Source organism: Pezoporus wallicus, unplaced genomic scaffold (assembly GCF_028554395.1).
Source record: "Pezoporus wallicus isolate ANWC-B61680 ecotype Strahan unplaced genomic scaffold, APGP_CSIRO_Pwel_v1 contig_3365, whole genome shotgun sequence".
Lineage (NCBI taxonomy): Eukaryota > Metazoa > Chordata > Aves > Psittaciformes > Psittacidae > Pezoporus > Pezoporus wallicus.
The window spans coordinates 807,029-830,485 of NW_026640883.1; the positions used below are offsets into that span (position 1 = coordinate 807,029).

A 23,457-nucleotide genomic window follows, 5' to 3' on the forward strand; every position below is an offset into this window, starting at 1 on the left:
AAATAGTATTAGTTATAGGAGCATTTGCTACTCCATAGTCATAGTTCAGATTCTTAGTCATAGGGTCAGATTCTTTAATAAAAACAGTTAATCACACACATATATACCCATCACCACCACCTGCCATTAGTGGTATTAGGCACATTACACTTTCTACCCAAAAGATCTCTTGCAGGAACACTCATTAGCTCTGTTCAGTGAACAGTAGCTACTCAAGATACCAAGAGTCTATACACCTTTGGAAAACACAACTAAATTACAAATGCCTTTGAAGAAATTAGTACAGTCAGTCTACATAAAATCCTTCTATTTCATGTCTGTGCAGCAGCTGCTAGCTGGCTCAGTGACCTACAATGAAGGCATCAGTAAATTTAGTCTGGCTTTTGAGGGGTAGGCAGATGTATAACAAATCACTCATTATTGCTTGGAAGGAGCATGTCATCCAGCTTTTACAGTTAAGCCACACTTGTAGGTCCCATCAGACGTATACTGGTGGTATTAGCAGGCAAAGCTTAGCCTGCTGCTACAAAACTCCATTAGTTTTGGGGAGGTAAGGTAATTCTGAGCTTCTACAACTCTGGCCCAAATTTTTCAAAGCAGCTTTAAGAAACAAACCTTTTTGATTCTTCTTTCTCCTTCAAGAGGTGTTCTAGGCTGTTCACATATGACACTTGGCTAACAACAGGAGGCCGAGACAACTGCAAATGAAATAAAAAAATTTAGAAAGTACCACAAGGTATCAATTCATTCTGTGTTAGACAATAAACATGATCAAAACAGAAGCCTCCAATTTTAATGACATCTTACTTGAAGATAAAAACTCAAAGAAGTTTTTCATGAGGTCCTAAAAACAGCAGAATTAACAGTTTAGGTTTCTTGGTCCCCTGACAATTATCAAGTCTCTCTCAGTGATTAAACTGTGTTTCACAATGGAACAGAAAAGCAAGTCCTGCCTCTCTCCCTGTGACTGACCTCCAGCTAACCTTCACAAGGAATACCAGCATCAGAAGCTTTTCACACCTTTCATCTCACTGCTTTATTATCATTCACCAAGACCCTGAGAATCCCCGTTCTTGTGCATGAGACAAAAAAACTCCAAAAATGATTCAGTACCTTTGTTACTTTCAGAAGTCCCTAGAGGGCAAAGCACCAGTGTTGGCTAAATCATCACCAAAAATCATCAGACAAAACAAAGTTTCCTAAATCCTAAAACAAACCCAAATCAAGCAGCTAATAAATAGAATTAAAAAACAAAACAACACACAAAGAAAGTCTTAACCACTAACAAAATTAGTATGGTTTTCAGTAGCCAGTGTTTTATTCAGTAGCAGACAATACAGACTTTAAGTCTTCTATGGCCATGATTTGGTTCTTTGGACAACCATTCTGACAACACCTTCTTAAATTGGTAGCCTCTTACCAGTTACAAAGCTTCTTCCTATGAGCTCATTCATTTTAGGAGAACACAATTCAATAACAGCATTCCCTCTCAACTGGGGATTTTCTATTACTCGAAGGCAACAAAAGCTAGTGTCACCTGCTAATAAAAAAAAGCCACTTAATACAGCACGTACTTTGGTATTTGAAAATAGCTTTCATACATAACAAGCAGCATGTCTTTGCGTGGGAAATCTTGTGGGAAAGCTGAAGTCCTCTAACCTTACTTTCTATCTGGTTAATACGTCTAAAATGACTGGTGAGCAACTGAGAAATCAAGATTTTATTCCAATGTGCACATGTGCCCCTTTTTACAAGGCAAGGGAAGAACGTTAGTATATGCCAAACCCATGGTCATGGAAATTTTGGGACAGTTCTTAACTGTGCTGTCTTACTTGGCCATTAATTATGCAGAAACAGGATAGGCCAACTGCTGTGTTCACATATATGTTTCACAAACATCTGATCTAGTCTCCATCTGTTTATCAGTATTAACCATTAATTATGTGGACATGTTGGCTGATACGGTGGAATATGCATGTAGCCACAGAATTCTGATCTATGACATGCTTGCTTAATGAATTATAAGGCCAGTTAAAATAATTATGGCTGTTCAACATCTGCCTACAGAAACAGTACCTAGTAAACAAATATAATCGTAGAATAGTTAAGGTTGGAAAGGACCTTAAGATCACCTAGTTCCAACCCCTCTGCCACGGGCAAGGGCACCTCACACTGGACAAGATTGCTCAAGGCTCTGCCCAACCTAGCCTTGAACACTGCTGTGGATGGGGCAGCCACAACTTCTTTGGGAAGCCACAACTTCCTCAGGCAGCCTGTTCCAGTGCCTCACCACTCTCACAGTAAAGAATTTCTTTCTTCTACCCAATCTAAATCTCCCTCCATTTTTAAAATTTAAGTAAACCACTTCAGAATTTTAAAAACAGGAGAGGAAGGCAGTATTTATACAGATATTCTGCTATTTGTTTTCTACTCTAGAAAATAGTGGTGGGCTGACGCCAGCCAGTAGCTCAGCACCACACAGCTTGCTCCTTTCCCCACCCAGTGGTGCAGGAGAATGAGTAAGAGCAAAAGCAAGAAAACTCCTGGGTTAAGACAAAGTTTAATAAGTGAAGAAAAAGAGTATAAGCAGGGAAAAATAAAATAATACAAAGGCAATCACTCAGCACATCCCACAAGCAGAAGGATGCCCAGCTCTGAATAATGGCTATGTGCCCGACCAGCTCTTCCTGGTTTGTTTTTATTGCTGAGCATGACACTGTGTGGCATGGAATACATACATCCCTTTCCTCAGCTGTCCGGGCTCTGCTCCCTCCTAACTCTTCGACCACTCCAGCCTACTCACTGCAGAGGCAGAGTGGGAAGAAGGGAAAGCCTCTATGCTGCACAAATACTGCTCCACAGCAGTCAGAACACTGGTTTCTCATCAACAGCATTTTTGTCCAAAACACACAGCACCATACAGCTGCTCTAAACAAAATTAACCCCAACCCTGCCACATTCAGTACTAAATCTTTTATTTAAACACAGCCATTTCCCACCTGTACCAACTTTGTCAGGAACGCCACACACAGTCCTACTGCAGTACTTTCCTAATTAAAACATTATTTTACAGTAAAACTCCAAACCCACTATTTGACAAGGTGCTATCTGAACAAACAGGCTAAGTCTTAAAAACACAGATCAGTTCATCAGCAAAATATCCTGTAAGCTGTGAACCACTGGTCCTTGTGAGCAGAAGTCATTTGGCTTTTTGAAATACTAACATACTTCCAATACCCATGAAATTCAGCCTCAAAGAAAACATCACACTCGCAGATCAAGAACTTGCACACAGAGCTCTGACAATCACCGACTGGTCAAGGATATAGGACTGGAGTCTAGCACACAGGTCTCTCAATATTTAAATCAATTTCCTCTAGTTAATCTCAACTCAAAAATCCACACTTCTAAATATAGCCTCCTGCCTTTTTTTTTTTAGGGGGAAAAGCAAAAACAGAAGTCCTAAAACCCACTGGACGGCATACAGGTAATGTAATCTGGCTGCACAAACCATCTTTCAGCCATTCCAAGGACATACATAGTAATGAACTCTCCCTTTCTTTGACTACATTGCACTGTGCAGCATAGGACCCTTCAGCTGAGTAACCAGTTTTACAGGCAAGTAACTCCAATTTTCCATGCATTATGAATAAAGGAGAAAAAAAAAAAAAATCACTAAAAAATACAACAGAACAAATCTGATGCAATGCTTTCTTGGGGATTTGTTTGGGGTTTTTTTTAGCCACTTACATGAAGCTTCAGTAATGGACTCATATTGACCGGAGAAAAACTGTCAGAAGATTCTTCCAGGTTACCTGCCTGTGGCTTGGAACTTGAAAAGAGGATTTCTTGCAGTGGCACAAGTTCTTCATCATCATCGTCATCTAGATTGCATTCCAAACTTTCATCTTCGCTGTCAAAGCTGCTTTTTGATTTTCCACTCAGCTTGGACTTGGACTTACAGGTGCTTTCAACTTTTAAATCCCTCGAGGGTTGTGAAGACTTATAGCCACTGTCCATGGGCCCTTCCTTAAAAGACAATGAATGGGGAACACTTTTACCAGTACCTTTGGAGACTGCCAGTTTCCCAGATCCTTCCACTGAACCAGAACCACTTTCGGAAGTCTCATCTTTTGTTTGTGAAAACCTGTTGCTGGATTGAATACCATAAGCACATCTTTCTGTTATTTTCCCATCTTGCTCTTTCTTAGCATCCAATACCTGAGATAAGCCAGTGTTCTGGGGATGAGATTTCACCCCTTTTGTATGTGTTAAGTGATGGAGAGAAGGCAACACAGCACTTTTTTCCTGAGAAAAAGGAGGGGACTTTTCCAAGAAAAAGCATGAGTTAGCCACCTGTAATTGATTCTCTTTGGTATCCACAACTGAAATGTGGTTATTCTTACCAGGATTGTGTGCAGAATATGAAGATGACAAACCAACAGAGGAGCAGTTATTTTTCTCATTTTCATGGCTTGAGTTGAGGTATTCCTCTGGGAGAGAAGAATCATGTCTAGGTAGAGCAGCAGCCTCCATCAGCTGCAGAACACCACCACAAGTAGACTTTAAAAGGATATTTTTAACAAAGTGAGACTTCCTATTTTTGCATTTTGCAGGTGATCTACTAAAAGCAGGTTCATTCAAACTTGATACTTCAGACCGATTTGAACTGTCTGCATCCACACTCATGGCAGCACGTTTTCTTTTCCCAGGAAAGTCTATTTGTTTTGATCGCCCAGAAGACATCTTAGTTCTAAGGCAGCATGAAGGAACAGACTGGGTCTTCTGCACACCAGCAGCCATCTCAGATGATGTTCTCAGTGCATTTGAAGAAGATGCCTCATGTCTGTAAACCCGCTTTGGCTTTGGTTGAGATGGGTCATCTAAAAAGTGTTTTAAGAAGGTAAACCACTGTTGTCATGTTTAAAAAAATAATTACAACCTCCAAAACAACATCTTACCCTTAAAAAATAACTGGTTTTAAATCAACTATGACTGATTTTTTTTTTAATCAGAAAAAATACTTCCATTCTGCTTGAACACAGCAGGCCACAATTAAGATTTAGTTGATACTTTACTGTTACGTTATTGTACGTTATTATTATGTTATTGTAACTAACTTGTAAATGAAATTAAATCCTTTTATTTTAAAGCAACTGAGTAGCCACTGTACGACACTTTTCTTATATACTAGAATCAGTCAGTCTTTGGAAACAGACGATAGCCCAGTTGAGGTATGCGACTGGAAGAAAACGTCTGTAATTATGTATTATGTTTATAAGGAATGAACAGTACAAAAAGTATTCTGGGATAATTTTAACAGCAGTCACAAAAAAAAGCGTTCAGAATACAAAGAAATCTGTTTTGAGGCTATTATTCTATGGCACCAGAGCCCACCACCTTCATCATGTTTTTCTGCTTCCTGTCTTAAGCTGGCATCAGCCCTTAGCCACTTCACGCCAAGCTACTTCATAGAGCTGATGTGGTTTAGAACTTCCCAACTCAATTTTCAGCCAGATCACCTCCTCCCACCGCTGGCCAAATCCCAGTGGCAGCATAGGTGGAAACTGAAGCAGAGCAGCATTGCTCCCCTCCACCTTTTTAAAATCCTCCTACTGACCAAGCCTAAGTTTCTATTCATGTGAGCTTTTTCTATTCAGTTGCACGTACTGTAGAATAAAATTACATGGTAAAAAAACACACAACAAGCAACAAGAATACCAGCTAAATTTTAGTGCTTGGTTCAACAAGAATGTTCCTCCTGGATTAAGCTGAAATTTGTTAACCACTACAGGGAATGTGGATTTTCCAAAATACAAGAGAAACTGTAAAAATAGTCAGGTACTAAGGGCTTAAAACAAAGAAATATCATGACTTCTAATTAAGTTAGAAATAATCTGTTTTCACTAAAACCCCAAATTAACACCTTTTCAGACTTGCCATGTATTGGAAATAATCTTGACAATACAACAGCATTTTATTTTTTTTTTTAAGAGAGAGAAAACAGAAAAACATAACTCCAAGAAAAAATGCCAATAAACACAGACACTAAGTGATGAACCTGATTGTTTCACTAAGTCCATATTATCAACACTGCTTCTACCTGAGGCAATCTTCCTTGAACCAGAATGCAGTATTTTTCTTAAAGGAAATCCATTTCCCTAAAAACAAAGATGGAGAACATAGAAAAGTTAACTGAGTACTTTTTAAAACCAGGATGTTGACATCTTGAGCCAAGTGTTAAATCCAGCACAGCCGCAGTTCCACACACTCCCAGAAACATGGCAACATACTTCATTTCAAAACTTAAAACACAATGCAAAGATCTCAACACAAGGACTCTCCACAACCCAAATTGTGTATCTTTTCCTTCAGATTGGCCTATGGTTCTATCTCTCTCCACATTCAGGGCCATCAGCAAGCCTGGGTTATATGGCAACATACCCTATGTGGCTTTCCTCAAACAAGTCATTAGGAACTTAAAAACCAAACTGACAGAAAGCACAGACAAGCAAATACAGAGGAAGGGCTGCTAAGGAGAAAATGAAACACAAACTAAATCTTTCTTTCTGCTCCATTCATATTGCATTATAGAATCACAGAATGGGTTGGGTTGGAAAGGATCATCTAGTTCCAACCCCCCTGCCACAGCCAGGGACAGCTCACACTAGACCATGTCGCCCAAGGATCTGTCCAACCTGGTCTTGAACACTGCCAGGGATGGAGCATTCACCACTTTTTTGGCAGCCTATTCCTTATATCTAACCTGAGCTTCCTCTGTTTAAGTTTAAATCCATTACCCCTTGTCCTGTCACTACAGTCCCTGATGAAGAGTCCCTCTCCAGCACCCTTGTAGGCCCCCTTCAGATACCGGAAGGCTGCTACGAGGTCCCCAAATGCGTTCTCTATATGACACTGTTAGAAAACATAAGGTTGTAAGACATTTAAGATAAAGACATTTTTTCTATAAAATACATTTTAAAGTTACAATTTCCATGCTCACATCTAATCCAGAGTATCTCCCCTTCTTTTAAACCAGGATTTCTCATTTATTGTAAAATAGTTAAGAACCAGCTTACCCAAGCATGACCTAAAGATCAAGAAGGAACAGCAAAGAGCATAAACTTTTTTACAGCTGAAAAAGGCAGTACTAGCAACCCTATCCTGATAGGATAAAAATCACTGTTTTCCACTTTTAATGACCCTTTTAAACACACCTGATGTGATACGCTTGTTCCTGAGAATGACTTCCTTTCTATGCAGAGAGCTCCCAGTGACATCGTGACTTCAGAGTCATTTGGTGTGCAGGGCAGTTTCCTGGGAAGCCCTGAGGTTTGGCGCAGAGCTGTGCTGTTCACAGTGCCATTGTTTCTATCACAGGCTTGAGTATCAGCTTCTGGTGATGAAACTCGTTTGTCAGAGTCTGAATTTGTGTCTTCTAGATCCATACAGTCAGTTTTCTGTTCCCAACAATTTCCACAAGACAATGGTGCTCTTGTTACTCCTAGACACTTCTCATTTCTTCCCTGATCTGACTTGACAGTTTTATCCCTTTTCACCACGAAATGGCTGGTTTGAGACCCTGGATTAACAAGGAGTTTTTTAATCACAACTTTTGGGTACAACGAACCCAGTGCCTTGCATGCTCTGCCATTCTCTGAAACATTTGCACTGTCTTTTTTCTCTTTAATTCTCCTCCGAAAGGCATCTAACACAGGACTTGTGTTTCGTGTTCGGTCTGGCATCTTTTTTCTTCTGACCTTTTTTGGAGAAGACACTTTCTTTTCAAAATGCTCAGCACACAAAGCTGCATCTTTTACATTTCCACTGTCTGGTGAGCACAATACAGTTCTGTCTTTATGGACAAGGTCTAAGAGAGAAAAGACAAGACAAATTATTCACAATCGCAATACTGGGGTGGGGGGGAGGAAGTCTTATTGGACTGTATTACTTGCTATTTTATCTCTCTCAAACCTGCAATTCTAAATTAATTTTCTTAATCATTTAGTTTTGCTAGTGCCATGCAATTTATTTCGTATCAAAGAACTGCATGATCTATGTCACACCTTCAGTTGTTAGAAACAGTCTAGCTCAAGCCTGAGACAGTAACTTATTGAATAATTACATCATTAAATAAATTCATTTTATTAGGAAATTAACGGGTTTAAAATAAATTATTAGAAAAAAATTCAATGTGCACATATTGACATGGCTGGCAAGCTATACTCCTTACATTGCTGCTCCAATTTGGAATGAGATTAAACTATACTTCTGCACACTTGGATAACAAAACCTCACATAATAGCCTCTGTTTTAAAAAAAACATACTTACCTTGGTTTAAAATGGGTTTGAAGAACTCTGTAATGGTCTGGTTTCTAAAGAGAAAACAAAACTATCATTTTAAAAGAACAAAATCTAAACACCCATACAGTGAATACTGACAAAATTAAAATGCTGCAATTTATTTCTACAGATTTGATTTTAATGCCAGCAGCTCCTGTTCTGGATAGATCAGAGAAAGCATCAGCATCCTCATCACCTTCTAAGCTTGTTCTGCTTGGCTAATGAAGCCAACCTGTCAGTTCCTCATTCAAACCGTTTCCTTTATCATCCTAGTAAGTCTTAACCACCCCTCCAGCTTAAATTAAGCTTTCTTAAATGGGACTGACCTCATTTATATCCAGTATGTCACAGGAAACCTCACCAGTCACTTGCGTGATGGTTTTGACTGCCTCCCCATCTCCACTGTCAACACTTCGAGCTGGTAACTCCTACTGGTTGTTTTTCAAGGTGTAATAGTGGTAAGCAGCCTTATCAATACCATCAGTGACCAAACCCTCTTTAATGCATTATTAGTTGCCATCAAGTCTAACCATATAGTTCTACCTGCAAGTTATACCCTGTTGTCCAAAAGCCTTTGTTTTTTTTCCACACATCTGGTGCCAGGCTCGGATGGAAATCCCTACCTGCACCATTACCAGACTCCTCAGCAAGAACGTGTACCAGCACTGCCCCTTAACAAAGTACATGTTAGCAGCCTCCCTCTCAGCACACACATTAAGGGCACCTTCTGACTTCCAACAGAAACTACAGTCTACAACCATCTTACTTTTATACATACACAACATAAGTAATAGCTTTAAATTAGAAGTATTTTCTCCGGCAAGAGGTAAGTGGGATGTGAGAACATGAAGACATTTCTCTGTGAGAGAATGCACTTCTAAAAATGGGCATTGTACGTTACTCAGAAATCTTACCATTAAAATGCAGCATGAACTCTGAAGTTGCTAAACTTTATCTTCTCCCACATAGCAAGGAAGTTCATTAAAAACTTCAAGGTTATACTTAAGCCTGTTTTGGAAGTGTCTTTTCCAGTTAAAGGTATGATAAATCAAGAATAATACAGATTTAAGAACTTTTTCCATCTTTTGTAATATTTGTGCCTTCCAAAACAAAGATCTATCGTTACTGTCTATGTAACGGTGATTACAAAGGCAAAACTTACTTATGTCAGATTCTAAGCGCCCCTAAGTGACTGCTTTCACAGAATTGGTAATAATTTCTGAAGTTCAGACCAGAAGAACCCACTGCTTCAACTGTTCAAACTAAACTTGGATTTCATTTTCAATCCTTCCCTAAGCTTGTTACTTTCACTTTCACATTTCCTAACATGGCTACTGCATTTTTAGCACCTGCCCAAATACAAAAAGCTGTTCATGATGCATTGATACTTCTTTAATCAGGCTACTGGCAAGCACTGATGTTGAGAATACTGTAACTCAATGAAAAAACATCTGTAATTGGAACACGTGTCCCTTCATCTTACCAAAGAGAACAGAAAAACTACTTATCTTCAACCTGTCCCAACTTAATCTGATGCCTGTTCTTCCCATATGCCGAAGCACCAGCATCCTCCAATTTCAGTTCAACAGAAGAATCAAAAGGCTGAATTGCAGGTTTATTTGCTATTACTGCTGTTGCTGACTGATTAGTCTCCCTGTTATTACCACCTCTGACACCCTGACCTCACCTTCTCACAGCAAGGCTCTTTCAGTCTTGCATTCCTCAGGACACTCCTCTGATGCTTACTTGTGACTGCTCTCACATCTGCAAAACCATGCCATGCCACAGCTTTCTACATTGCACATCTTTCCAAAACTCTTCCATTTTCCTAATTAAGCAACTGTACTTCTCCCTTCTAGGTTAAAGCCCCATCTGCAATACCAAACACTGCTGGCAGTCCAAATCTCACCTTCGGTTACCTCTCAGATTCCTCTCCGAAGAAGAGGAATCTTCTTCTTTTGGTTTCTCTTGAAGAAAAAACAAAACCAAAGCTTTCAGCTACCTTCTTCCTTCTTTGCACAGCCACCGATTTTGAAGGACTGCTAATGTCCCTCCCACATCCACTACCTCATTGTTGTCTGGCATTCTAATGCAAGAGCTTTCTAACAAAATTAACATTTCTTCCATAATTATACAAAGCCTTGTATAAGGTAACTGAGAGGATGGAGACACTGATGCTAAAAGGGTTTTTTTTGTACCCTTCCTGGGATAGGTTTAACTTGACTGAAGAGTGATTTGTCTTACATTATTTGTTTTAAAGTGCTTATCTATTGACATTTTCTGCTTTGCATTTGTAATTCTGCTTCTGGGGAGTGCAAGGGATAGGAACTATCCAGCTAAAGCAAAATATTTTCTCGAGTGCTATACTGAATCTCAGACAAGGAAGTGGACTAGAAAAATCAAACAAAGACAAAGAAAAAAAGCAAGCAAGTATGCAATAAAATACAAGAAGGAACATGAGAGTACTGGGCTTTCCAACCTGTTCTTCATATATATTAAAGTACAAACAGAACTGTGATTTTCGTGTGAACAGGACCATAACTGTTCACAAACTATTCATGAAAGAATTTCCACTCTTGTTTCAATAAAAGGTCAAATTATTAGCCCTAAAAGAATGAAGAACTGCTGAAGCAACAACAATTACCGGGTTTCACTCTTTTTAACCTGACACGAAAGTCACAGTTGTTTCATATATCTTTGTCAACCACTACATAGCTCTGGTTAGCACTTTTTAGCAAAATAAATAAATTCAGCAAAAGATATTCATCCCCACTAAAAACTGGTGAACTGTTTTTTTGTGAAATCTCATTTTCAGTGAGACACCAGGGACACTTAAAAAACACAGAGAAGAAAAGGCAAAACCCATAAATATGATCTTACTTGAGGAAAAAAAAGAAAAAGCTACCTAGCTGGGAGATGGCAGGATCCTTCCAGATCTTTCAAAATTGAGGGCACAACCTGCATGAAAGAGGGAGGGAGGAAATTTTTCCACTTGTGTAAAGAGAGAAATCCCTGAGTATAAAATCATAGAATGGTTAGATTTGAAAAGGACCTGAAGAACATTTAGTTCCAACCCCCCTGCCATAGGTAGGAGCACATCGCACTAAACTATGTCACCCATGGCTCCGTCCAATTCAGCCTTGAACACTGCAGGGGTGGAGCATTCACAACTTCCTTAGGCAACCCATTCCAGTTTCTCACCACCCTCACTGTAAAGAGCTTTCTTGTATCTAACCTGAACTTCCCCTACTTTAGTTTGAGCCCATCACCCCTTGTCCTATTGCTACAGTCCCTAATGAAGAGTCCTTCTCCAGCATCCTTGTATACTTTAATAGTAATTAGTATTTACACCCATATCAGTGATTATCTCTGCTTGGATAAAACCTCTACTTTTAAAAACCTGTGCTAGAAACACTAAAACAGCTCAGAGAAAGCAAAGGCAAGCAACAAAGAAATGAACTACTAAATGTTGCTACATCTTTGATGAAATGGAGCATCTTGAAAAGCATCACAGAATTAAAAACCAACAAACCAAAACAACCAAAGACAAAAACAACAAAACAACTCAGAACAGAAAGTCACACACAAAACCACAGTCTTTCAGACCACAAGACTCTTATACAACCACAGCAAAACTAAAGATTAGTTCCACTTCCTCGGGTGAGAAACAACACAGAAGAGGAGCTGAACTTCCACCTTCCTTCAAATGTCAGTGCTATCAAAAAAGAGCATCAGCTGAAATGAATAAAACACCGCTAATGGCATAAGAAAATTATGACACTGCCTCCCACTGCCTTCACTGGTGACCTTTGACCTTGTCCTCTAGCATTGTTATCAGTACAGTTCACAGCTGGAACCAGTTTGAAATCTGAATCAGTGACAACTTAAGTTCCCTCTTTAAAGCGGAACTGCTGAAACTTGCCGAGATCCACAGCAGACTGCTAACAAACACCGACAAGTAAGACAGGAAGATGTATACTACACATATTTTGAACCATGTGCGGAAGATGTCTGTCAGTACTCTGCCAGACAGGGATTTTTTTCAGTTTCTCTGCATGCTGCAGGCCGCCTGGCTATCAGACCCCTTTCATCTCGGCCAACAAACTACCGGCACCACCTAAAAACAAGGGCAACCACCTCAGGGATATAACAGTCAGCCGCGCACTAACGGAGGAGGAGGGCACCAGCCGTCCCCCGGCTGGCACACCACCGTGCTCCCTGACAGTCTTACACCCCACCTGCCAGGCTTGGCCGGGACTGAAAGGCTGGAGCAGGGAGCTCCTCCACCGCCCACCGCCAGCAACGCGCCCCGGACCCCGACCGTAACACCCCCGCCGACTCCGCGGGGCACGCCGGGAGCCCCCCCGGAGGGGCGCCCCCTGCTGGAGGCGCGGGGCACGCCGGGAGCTCCCCTCGCGCTCCGGCCGGCGAGGTGCACGCCGGGAGCCCAGCGGCATCCCGACTGGGGCGGTCGGGCCTGAGCTAGACGCGACCCGGGCAGCCTCGCGTCAGGGAGGGGATTCCTCCACGAGCAGAGGTGTCCTGTGAGGAGAGCGGCCTGGGACAGGCAGCGGGCTGCAGGCTGTGGAGCTTGTGGTACAGGTGTGAGGAAATCCGGAGCGCGCATCCGTCACCGTGGCCGCTTGATAAAGTTGCATCTTTGCAAAGTTAAGGAAGGAGTAACTTGCCTGAAATCACCCACATTGCCACCAAAACAGCACGCAGACCTGTGCCTTCCTACTCAGTCTGCTGCACAAACTGCATACCTTAGGTTAACCCCCGCACAAAACATATCCTTTGTGCAATTGCGCTGTGTGCTTCCACTGTTGTGTCTCAAACATTGTGCTCCCGGGTCAAAAACTTGGACTAGACAACCTGAAGAACCAGGTCTGCAAGTTTAGAGCACCTCAGTACTGCTACCCGCAATGTGCTGTGCATACTTGGGTAATTAGTCGCCTAAAACTTAGCAGTATCAGAATGTGTCCACACTAGCTGCTGTAACAGTTAAAAGCAGACTCTGTACACAGATAGAAGCTACATCCTGCCCTTGGTCTGCAGAAATAAAGAGATAACTTTCAGGGCACTGTTGTGTTATCTGGGACAGTTTATGCTACAACAGGTTTTGTTGGGGTTTGGCAAGGATTTTGTTTGAAGTTTTGTATAGCACTTTGCCTGAGACCAAGGCCACTCTTCTGATGTTTTACCTGGACCCAGAAACACCAGGAGCTAATTCACTCAAACGGAAAGGACTGACTCATCTGGTGTCTCTCTCTGTGCCATACCGGTGGTAGGCTGGCTAGGGAAAGTCTGCAAAGCAGAAGTGACAGCAATACAAAACTGAAAGCACAAGTGAAAATAGGAAATAGCTATTTTAGCACATGAAGTGTCCAAGTCTGATGTACTTTGCACCGCAAACCACCTCCTTTCATCCTGCCCTATTTCTCAGTCTGTTTTTCAAAAGCTGTCATCTCTGTAGTTTATGATGTCTTAAACCCAACCTCAAGAGTACAACATCGCCTGCTATCACATCATGTACCTTTCATCTTTCTTGCTTTAACCCATCTTGCACACATTCTGTCCTCAGCTGCAAGCTCTCTGCACCAGGGACAGTCTCTGACCCTTAGGTTTGTAAGAAACCTGCCAGGGGAGGATCTCACTGCTTGAGAGCACACCTCAAAACCCACCACCCACCAAGCATAAATATGGACAGCAGTTGTGTAACTTCCTTGAATAACAATGAAGAACAGTTGGACTTGCTGTCACATAGATTTGCTTGAAAAGACACAAGTGTGCAGTTGAATTACTGTAAGTGTTAAAGCAAAGTTTCATGCCCAGGGTCAGCCAGAAATTCCGGGCATTGCTATGTCACATTGAAGGAGCACATGAAATGTAAGTAATAGAAACATGTGCTTTACCTTTCAGTTAAGGTTTTAACACTTCAATTTCAATAGACCTAGAGGCATTTTTACAGTTATGTGACCTGGAGATGTAAACAGTTACAAAGGACAACAAAAGCGTCAGATACAGAATGCATTGGTAAGTTTGCAGAAAATGCAGACACCAGGCAGCTTCAACAGAAACGCCAGTTCCAGCACTGTTGATGTCAAGATGAAGTAGTTGGAGCAGACAGCAAGGGTAAAAAAGTAGTAATTACCTAAGTAATAATTTGGTTGTAATAACCTGCTTATGGTAAGTGACTGAAATACATCACTGCAGAAGGTAAGGTATTGTGGCACTGAGGTCTGTGGGGAAAGTAAGAAAAAGGTGCAACAACTGTAATGGTATCATCTTGTTTGTGGTTTGATTTCTCCCACCCCTACACCCCCCAGCAGGATTGTTGTGTGCACATACTACTGTTTAAATTAATGCATGCCCTACAGCAGTCCCTAATTACAAATAAATAGGCAACAGGAATCAATAGGCCCAGAAGTATAACTATCAGTAAGTAATCATATCTCTCAAACTACTTTTTGAAGTGATTTTAATTAGAATAATTCCTATCACTACAGATACCAATTATGCCCAAGAAAGAGGAAATCTTACTTTCCCTGGCAATTTGGAAGCACTCCACTGCTTATTATCCCCTTCGTCAAAATGAAGCAAAAGTTAGAAGACACTTACCTCATGCTTTGCTTCAAAGAGGTTGGAAAACCATTTGCCTCCTGCTCAATTCTATGCTACTGATTTTCAGTCGTAACAGTCTTTCCATTGCACAGTCTGAATACCCACAAATAACCAGAAACTTGGAAAAAAATACAAATCTGGGAAACTTGATACAGTTTTCCAAGTAGATCTGGAATTATGCTTGGGATTTTATGCAAGTCATTCTTTGCTATTTATTTCATATGTTCCTTAATTGCCTTCCAGAATGACTCATACTTTCACTTTCAAGCAAATGCAGGAAGCATCCCAGAGTGCAGAGCTTTTAAGCAATATCCACTGGGAAATGGCTTGCCCACAGCACAGCTACAGCATGATGAAGAGCTGTGATTTGGCCACAGCCCATCTGAAACTTATCAGTCACCACCATGTAATCTTTATTATAATAATTAAGTGGTTTAAATGGAGTTAAAAGCCCCAAATCTGAAAGGGCATATAGGCTTTTGTCAAAGAAAAGAAGCAAAATCAAAGCACCATTTCTAAGAAATTGTCTTTAGGCTTTTCAAAGCACAGCTGGACTTCAGGATTGTCCAGTTTTCATCTAAATACATCACTACTTTCAGCTTTTCTTCTAGAAGACCACCATTACTGCAGAATTACTGTACTTTAAAAGCAAAGGATTTCTGAGGTCTTGAAATGGCAGCTGAAATTATACCGGAAAATTAACCCGATGAACAAAAAACCCAACACATCAGTTTCCTGAACCGTTTTGGTTTGCTTTCAATTTCAGGAGCCCGAGAGATAGTTAATACCTCAGATTTGATTTTAGGAGAGGAAGAAGATTGTTCCTTCCCCCTGTAGATCCCTCACCCAAGGGGTTCTGTGGAGATAATAGATACCTGATCTTCTGGCAGAAATGACCTTCTTAGACACACACTCCAGCTTCCATCCCTCCCAGCGACTGCAGCCACCGCCTGTGTTAGTCTTTTCTGCCCTGGTGCAAAGGAACAACTGGAGTGGCCGTGCACGGCTGATGCACAAAACACCAGCAGATCAGTCATGGAGAAGTATGCTTGGGTATATGGGACATCAGACACTCACAGCTATGGGACCACCCTCAGCTGCCAGAAGAGGCTATAACCTGTGTTCAACCATTAACTCAAACTTCTTCTTCAAACAAGTTGTGATAAGAATACAGTTTTCCACGGGGTGATTTGTAGCCCTGGCCTAAACAAAGGAGTCACACAGCATATGACACACAGGACATTGCCCATGGATGGCCATCATAAGCCATGAACCTCCATCCACTTTATAACATGACAGTTGCAAAGCGCCAGATCAAATACCCTGACCACATTTTTTTTTAAGTTCTAGGGACCTCCTATCTCATAATGTCTGTTCATTTCCACAGCACAGCAAAAGTGTAAGCCGTTCAAAATCATTGACCTTGTGCTACCTGAAGAGAATCAGAGTGAAAATAGAAGATAGTTTTTTGAAGTGGCAGAGGACTGTGAAACTCCCCTAGAACATTAAGTACAAGAACAGAAGCAACACAAGTAAATGAGGCTGCAAAAGGAAGATTTGTCTAAGGAACCACAGGGAGTGACAGGTAAGGGCAAAGACAGGTATCAAAAGTTTTTTCCCCTTGGAGTTTAAGAGTTGTAAATTGCCTTTTCCCTGAGACAGGATCAAGTTAGTGGAGAAACAGATCAGCCAATATTTGTTTAGCATTCATTTTATTAAGTTGTTTTAGTAGACTTATTAATAGCAGATCACTCTCCAGACAGTAAATTTAATTATTCTTCATGATTCACACACATGCAAACACCCTTCATTACCAAGAAGGGAAGGAGAAGCTGACCAGAATGGTTTTCTCAGATACAGAGGCTCATACTGAATGAGCCAGGATCAATGCTCAGGAAGTCCATCTGTTTCTGCAGATGCACATGTAATCCTGTAATCATTGTCAGCATCTAACCACCACCCTCTTCTTGGATGTGCCCCGGTTACAAAACCATTGTTGATGCATGTGTGCTGGTGGCCTTGTAGAGATTCATCTGACTATGTCCTAGGATCATCAGTTTCTGTGGATTCAGCAGGATCTCCCGACTCTGGAGCTTACCACTTTTGCACATTGGGACACTTTTTTGAGACACTTTTGCACATTACCTCTCAGCATGTATTTTTCCTCTTTCCAGTTTCTTGCTTTCTGATAACTATTTCTCCATTCATATGCATCTAGATGTACCTGTAGAGCCTGTTCCAATTCACAAGGGGGATTTGAGACACAAATGCTCCAGGTACACTGTAGGCTGTTCCTCCTATGCACAGCACAGGCTGCTCTCTCCCACCAACCACTGTGAACACAGTTGGCCACAATCTGCAGCATAGATTCCCAAATCCATCTCCAAACCTGGATCTTCCAGAACACTGCTTCCCTACAAAGATTAGCATGCCACCACTCTGTTCATGCATGTTTTATTTCAGTAGCAGGAATTACTATGGGCTGTGTTGGCAATATAATAATGCACGCTGGGGGGAACCTCAGTTCCTCAGCACCCAAATGATTCTCATCCATCATTTTCTTTTATAGACATCTAAACAATTCGTTCCACATTGCATGGTGCATTTTCCTGCTTGTGATCCTCTTCTACCAAACATTTTTCCACCAATTATTTTCATTACACATGCTTTAATCATGCTTTCAAGCTATACCTAATGCTTAGCTACTAACAGTTCATGCTTTATATCCCAGACACTATCATCATATGCTACCACAGGTGTTGTACAGGTGTACAACATGTTGTACAGGTGATGTTTGATGGCTACAGCTAGTCTTACCTAGGTGTTTATTAGTCATGCTTTCAAGCTTCACCTTATTTCAGCTAACAGCTATAATGAGTTTTTCTGTCCTTCACAGCATTGCTTTGCTTTACTCATGCAATAGCAGAGATGGAAGTGCAGGAAGCAAAGACTGGCTTTGTCTCAGAATCCATTTATATATCATTTTATGTGGCAGATAAAAGGAAAGCTAGGAAGTAACAGAAAAAAAAGATGACATTTGAATGTGTATATGGCAAGGAATGGATAGAGACAGGAAAAGTTTAGAAGATTTTCCATTGATTTTCCTGGGAGAACATAGATACTGCAAAAAGTTGTGGAGCTGGTGGAAGGGATAAAACCCACAGATGTGGGAGTGTTCTGATATAGGCAGCTATTACTTTTTGCACTGAAAATGTAAAGGGGACTACACCGGGTGCTACACTGTTTGTTTGTTTTTCAAGTAGAAAACCACTCGTTCATGGAAACAGAACAAGAATGTTTTCTTTAGATTTAGGCTGGCTTCCTCTGACTGAGCTGTATACCTGAGCATATAGCTAGAAGCATCATTACAGCTCACACAAGCATGTCTGAGCTAAGCCTGTGTAAACTCATCAAGTTGATGTACTACTTTTCCAGGCACCTCCACACCCAGCTTCCTCTCTCTGCCTGCCTCGGCTGCTCTGTTTCCTTCACTACCAATTTGCTGTGTGGTTTCAGCACAGCCACAAATTACAGTACAGTTCAGATACAGACATTCCCTGGCATTCCCAGTTTTCTTCCATCTTTCTGGAGAACCTCTCCCTTTCCCACTAATTCCCAGGTGTTATCAGATCAGATGCTCAGCAAAATCCCTACTGAGCATTCCAGGAACTAATTTACACCTCCTTTACCAAGCAGACGCTAATATCTTGTCATGCAGCTCACGGAGGAGTAGACTGCATTTTCATTTAGGTGAACATCTGGAGAGAACATTTATGGTATCTGTTTCAACTGCAATTATAGTTTCATCAGTGGAGGGGTTTCGCATTTCATGATTGGGAAGTATCTGCTCCTCTTACAAAGCCTGTTTCACCTAGGGAATTGGCATCCCTAACCAGGAGCTCACCTAACACACTAGCTCCATCTTTTGACTGGACAAAGCATTGCACTGATGTGTCGAGAGGACGTGCAGAAAGTATCATCTGTCAGGGCTAAGTGTACGTCAATATTTCTACTAAATTAATACACATTTAATAATCACTACATAGTTTGCTCACACCTTTAACACACACTAACCAGTTTCCTGACATACATACCCAGTCCCACAATCATTTTCAAAGAAAACTTTGAATCGGTGTAGGTCAGTTAAGTTTCCCGTATTCTTCTCCTATACCCTACCTTTTAATTATTCAAGCCTTCCAGAATTGTGAGTGCCAAGACTCTCAAACTGCATAGACAAGAACCATATAACCACACACACAAAATTCCTCTGTCACCACCACTAGAAGTAGCCTGGTTTACATCTTAACCAAATTAAAAATGGAAGTGGCCTTCACCTTTGGCTTCTTCAGCAGGCATTTATCATGTTAACATTCACCAAAGCAAATTCCTGTCCTTGCTGATCCCTTTCTGTGCAGGCTGCCTCTTGGAGAAGAGCAGTGCTATAGTCTTGTAAACCTCCTGTTAATCGCTGATTGTTTCTGCAAAGATTAATCACACAAGGTCAAACAAAACCAAATAACATTGAGGGGCAGTCCTCAACTGCCACCAGTCAAGGGAAAGATGTTTTCTTCAACAGCTTATCAATGTTTCTCTGGCTTTTTTCTCCACAACATGAACACATTATTTTTAGTATAACATGCATAGAAATTTCAGTTGGTAAGTCCAGTTAGCTAATCAAGTTACCAGGTCCCTCTGCCCTTCCTCCACTCAATGTTCTGCTGTGACCAAACTCTTAAAAAAGTCTTTTCCAAAGACTGAGGGAATCCCTGCATTAGCCTCAAATATTATTTTTCTCTTGCAATCAGAGATCAAATGAAGCTGGGGGTTGTTCAGCCTTCAAAGTAATTAATTGGGAAATGCCTGCTGGGACAGGAGAACTGAGAGTCACAGCCTCCATCAAAAGTAAGCAGAGACAGGACATTTGATGTCTGGCCAAAATGAGCAAACACTGTTATATTTCAAAATCAAGACATGCACTCAGTCAGTGAAACCCCTTAAACTGACTTGCTGCTATTTTTATCCAAGTTCCATGTCTGTGAATGAACAAATGGAAGGCCAGTATATCAAAAGTGGCAAGTACTAGCAAATCTTTTTTAAAGGACTTCTTCTTTAGTAACCAGCAATGTCTGCAGAACCAAGCATTTCACCTAGAAGAAGAAGAGTACTGCACAGTTGTTACTTCAGTGGGGAAGAAGCCTTGTGGATGGCGTCATCATGGCTTGGTATGAGAGGGACAGGCTTTGGAAAAGCAGGAAAGAGTTAGATGTCAACAGAAAAAAAGTTTAGGCCAACAAGCTGGGCTGTGAGATCTGTGCAGTTATCAAGTCTTGGTTTGGATTTTATTTCTGCTGCTATCACAAATAGGGCTGGGATATCAGCTGGTTTTCAGAAAACAGACATAATTACCCTAGTAGAACAATTAGTTAGGGGCACTTAAACTGGAAAAGTCAACACTTGCTTAGCACTTACAGGTTGCATTTCCATTAATTCAGAGTCTGTCAGTGTTCTGAGTCTGAGCAAGCTTTGTGGACAGCCTGTGAAGGGACTGCTTCCTCCTACACCAGTTCTAAGAGCCATTTCTCACCTACAAAATGCTACATCACAGTCCACCACATTCAGCCAAGGAAGGCTGACATTCAGATAGAAATGCAGAGATTCGTAGCAGCAATACTAATGTTGTTGCGAAGGAAAGCACCAGCAAAAGCTATTAATCAAGCAAGGGCTGGAAGAATGTCTTGTACTGACAACCAAGAACATGATCAACAGCGATCAAACTGAAACACTGATGGATGAGATGTTTGCATCATGAAACCTGTGCTCTGATATAGCCACAGCAGAAAGAACTTATCAGGAGACCTGTGCTCCAATAACAGAAGGATGGTGACAAGGTTGTGCCACTGCTTTCTGCAGTCCTAACAGGAAGGCAAACTCGCCGTAAGGATACTCAAAATGAAACAGAGACAATGGGCAGCCACCTTGTCTAAGAATATTGGAGAAAGAAGCGAGATTCTTAAGGGGAAAAAATTCATGGCAGTAACTTTCTGGCTTCTTAAGGGAGTATAAGAGCTTTCAAAAATTGGTTCAAGCCACCTCAAAAAGTAGATCTAGCATGATCAAGAGGAACCTAAAAGGTGGAGCAAGGATTTGGAGCCAGTATCTCATCCTTTGTGTGTTACATAAGTGATCCTTGTAAGCTTTGACATATGTCTTGGAGCCCATGAGTATGTGGGTGTGAAAATGTGAATGAAATGTGTGTCAATGAGTGAGTGAAATAAGTTTTCTTTAAACCAAACTTCCCATTTCATAAAGATTCCCACTAAATCTTATGACATGATTTTTTTTTTTTTTTACAGGCATAGGGCAGTGAGTGCAGCCTATGCCTCATCTTCCTGGAGTACGTTTTTCTACACCCCCCTAGTTTAGCACTCCAGCAAGCTCCCCCACACTGGCCTGTATCAGATAGCAGAGTCATAAGCCTTTTCGGATCTGAAGCCAAATCCCTGCTAGAAACGCAAAAAACTGGGCAGCACATAGGGTTGGCTAGAGCAATTTCCACCTAAGAAAGATCAGTTATTGCTACAGCACACCACTAATTGCTCTCCTCTGAATTCCCTCGAGTGATTCACAGCTTTCCTGAAGAGCAAAGTGCAAACCTGTGTGCAATGCTCCCACATTGACCCCATGTAGAGCTGAAGTATCTATCCCCATACCTGGAGGATAAACTGCCCCTCATACAGGAGGGGGGATTTCCCACCCCACATCCCTCTCTTCCCTCCCTCCCTCCAGTAGTGGTTTGCTATAACCTGCAGATCATTTCTGGCAGACCTGTTGCTGAATAGTAGTTCTCTAACTGACAGTCTGGCAGCTCATTCCTTTAACTCACTGTAATCCTCTGTACCATTCCTTATTCCATTCCTGAGACTTTCTCAAGATTACTTTTTCCAGCCCTGCTCTCCAGTGCTCACCATCCCTCCCAGATTCACAGTAGTTTAACAAACATGCTTCACAAAGTATACCTTTTACACCATTAAATAGACTGAATGAAAACACTGAATCCCCTCAGACACTGGGCAGGGTCCTGTAAAACTTTAGCCAATAAAGCCTTCTTTCCTTGCAGCAAGCCCTTAGAAACTCACCTGAGTACAAGTAAGCACAGTATTGATACAGATGGCCAGGAACTGGTGAAATTTATTCAAAACCCCTATATCAGTTTTGCAGACCACATGTCAAGGCAGACAGGTTCCTAAATGTATATGGTACGGGCTCACATAGGCAAATATACCTCATCAGATTCTGTTTTGCAGGGCTACATTGTTAGGGATTTCTCAGATGGGTAGTTTGAAGGTTGTTTCAGGTATGCTAGTTGGAGTCACCCATTAGAGCAGTTATATGTAAATATAAATGCTAGTGACCAAGTCACAGGGTAATCAGGGAGCTAACTGCAACACATCATTCAAAGAAATCAACCTGCTTTTCACAAATCTTGGGTACCTTCAGGCATAGTGGAACCTTAAGTTACATTGGTAAGCCAAACAGTGAAGAAAAGGTGCACACTTAAATCTTGGGATGCTTAGAGGCAGGACTTGAAATAAACATGGAGACAGCTGCCTCCATCCAGACACCTTGCAAACAGAATATAGGCCCAGAACTGCTTTTAGAAATTTAGAATTCTGCACTCCTACAAATTTAGTATTCTGTAGGTGCTAAAAAGTACCCTAAAGCTCTGATACAAGCCAAGTATGCCCTGAGTAGCTGAAGTAATGAAGCCTCGCTTCCTTTATGATTGTAATTATTGTCTTTAACTCCTTCATCTCTTCTGCTTCACCCTCCCACTGGGCAGGATGCAGCCAAATGCATGCTGATGAGCAAGTGCAGACATGTGGTTGCAACTGGATATACAGCCAGCCTTGAGGGAAGTGGATCACTGTGACAGGAGTACTTAGACTGATAAATCATACCAATTTTAAGCTTTAAAATAACTTCATTACATTGGCATTCATTGAGGACAATCTTCATGCCAATAATTCTCATACTATTATCAGTACATATTAGTTCTTAAACATAGAATGGATTGTAAGGGACATTTGAAGATCTTGTCCAAGCCCCCTTGATGATCCACGTGAGTATCATGTATTCAAACCAGACAGTTCTTTATCCTAAATCAGCTGTGAGCGTTCAGTACATGTGCAATCAGTACTGGCAAATAGAACCTGTGATGGTCTAAGACATATGTTTTTAGGCCCCAGAGCTTTTCCACAAGGACAGTCAAAACTGAAGTAGGTGCTTCTTCAATCCGCAGCCCATCCTGCTAAACCTGTTGAAGTTCTCACTAGTGGCCAGCCCTTGGTGTCTGCCTCTGAAGAGAATGCTGCAAGGCTCCTAGGGAAGAGAGGTTACTTTCCCAGACTCTGGCACATGCTTTTATCGCATCCCTGCCTAGGTTTGTTCCCCCTCCCTTTGCTAAGCAGCTTCTTCCTTCCCTGAGGCAA

General features: G+C 41.3%; 1 protein-coding gene across 6 annotated transcripts in view; it reads right to left on the reverse strand.

Moving 5' to 3' along the window:
* Positions 1–15,212, reverse strand: part of SLF2 (SMC5-SMC6 complex localization factor 2) — a 30,818-nt gene extending 15,606 nt beyond the window's left edge. For 3 of the 6 annotated variants that reach the window (XM_057421032.1, XM_057421031.1, XM_057421028.1), the window contains exons 1-6: positions 11,250–11,323; positions 8,333–8,376; positions 7,218–7,870; positions 6,062–6,161; positions 3,751–4,883; positions 616–698 (exon numbers count right to left, since the gene is read on the reverse strand). In XM_057421032.1, the coding sequence (XP_057277015.1) occupies positions 616–698; positions 3,751–4,883; positions 6,062–6,161; positions 7,218–7,870; positions 8,333–8,376; positions 11,250–11,308 (2,072 nt within the window). In that variant the 5' untranslated portion in view covers positions 11,309–11,323. Of the gene's footprint in view, positions 1–615; positions 699–3,750; positions 4,884–6,061; positions 6,162–7,217; positions 7,871–8,332; positions 8,377–10,031; positions 10,257–11,249; positions 11,324–14,965 lie in introns of those variants that run through there. The other 3 variants (XM_057421030.1, XM_057421029.1, XM_057421033.1) reach the window with 3 other exon arrangements.
* Positions 15,213–23,457: the final 8,245 nt, after the last annotated feature.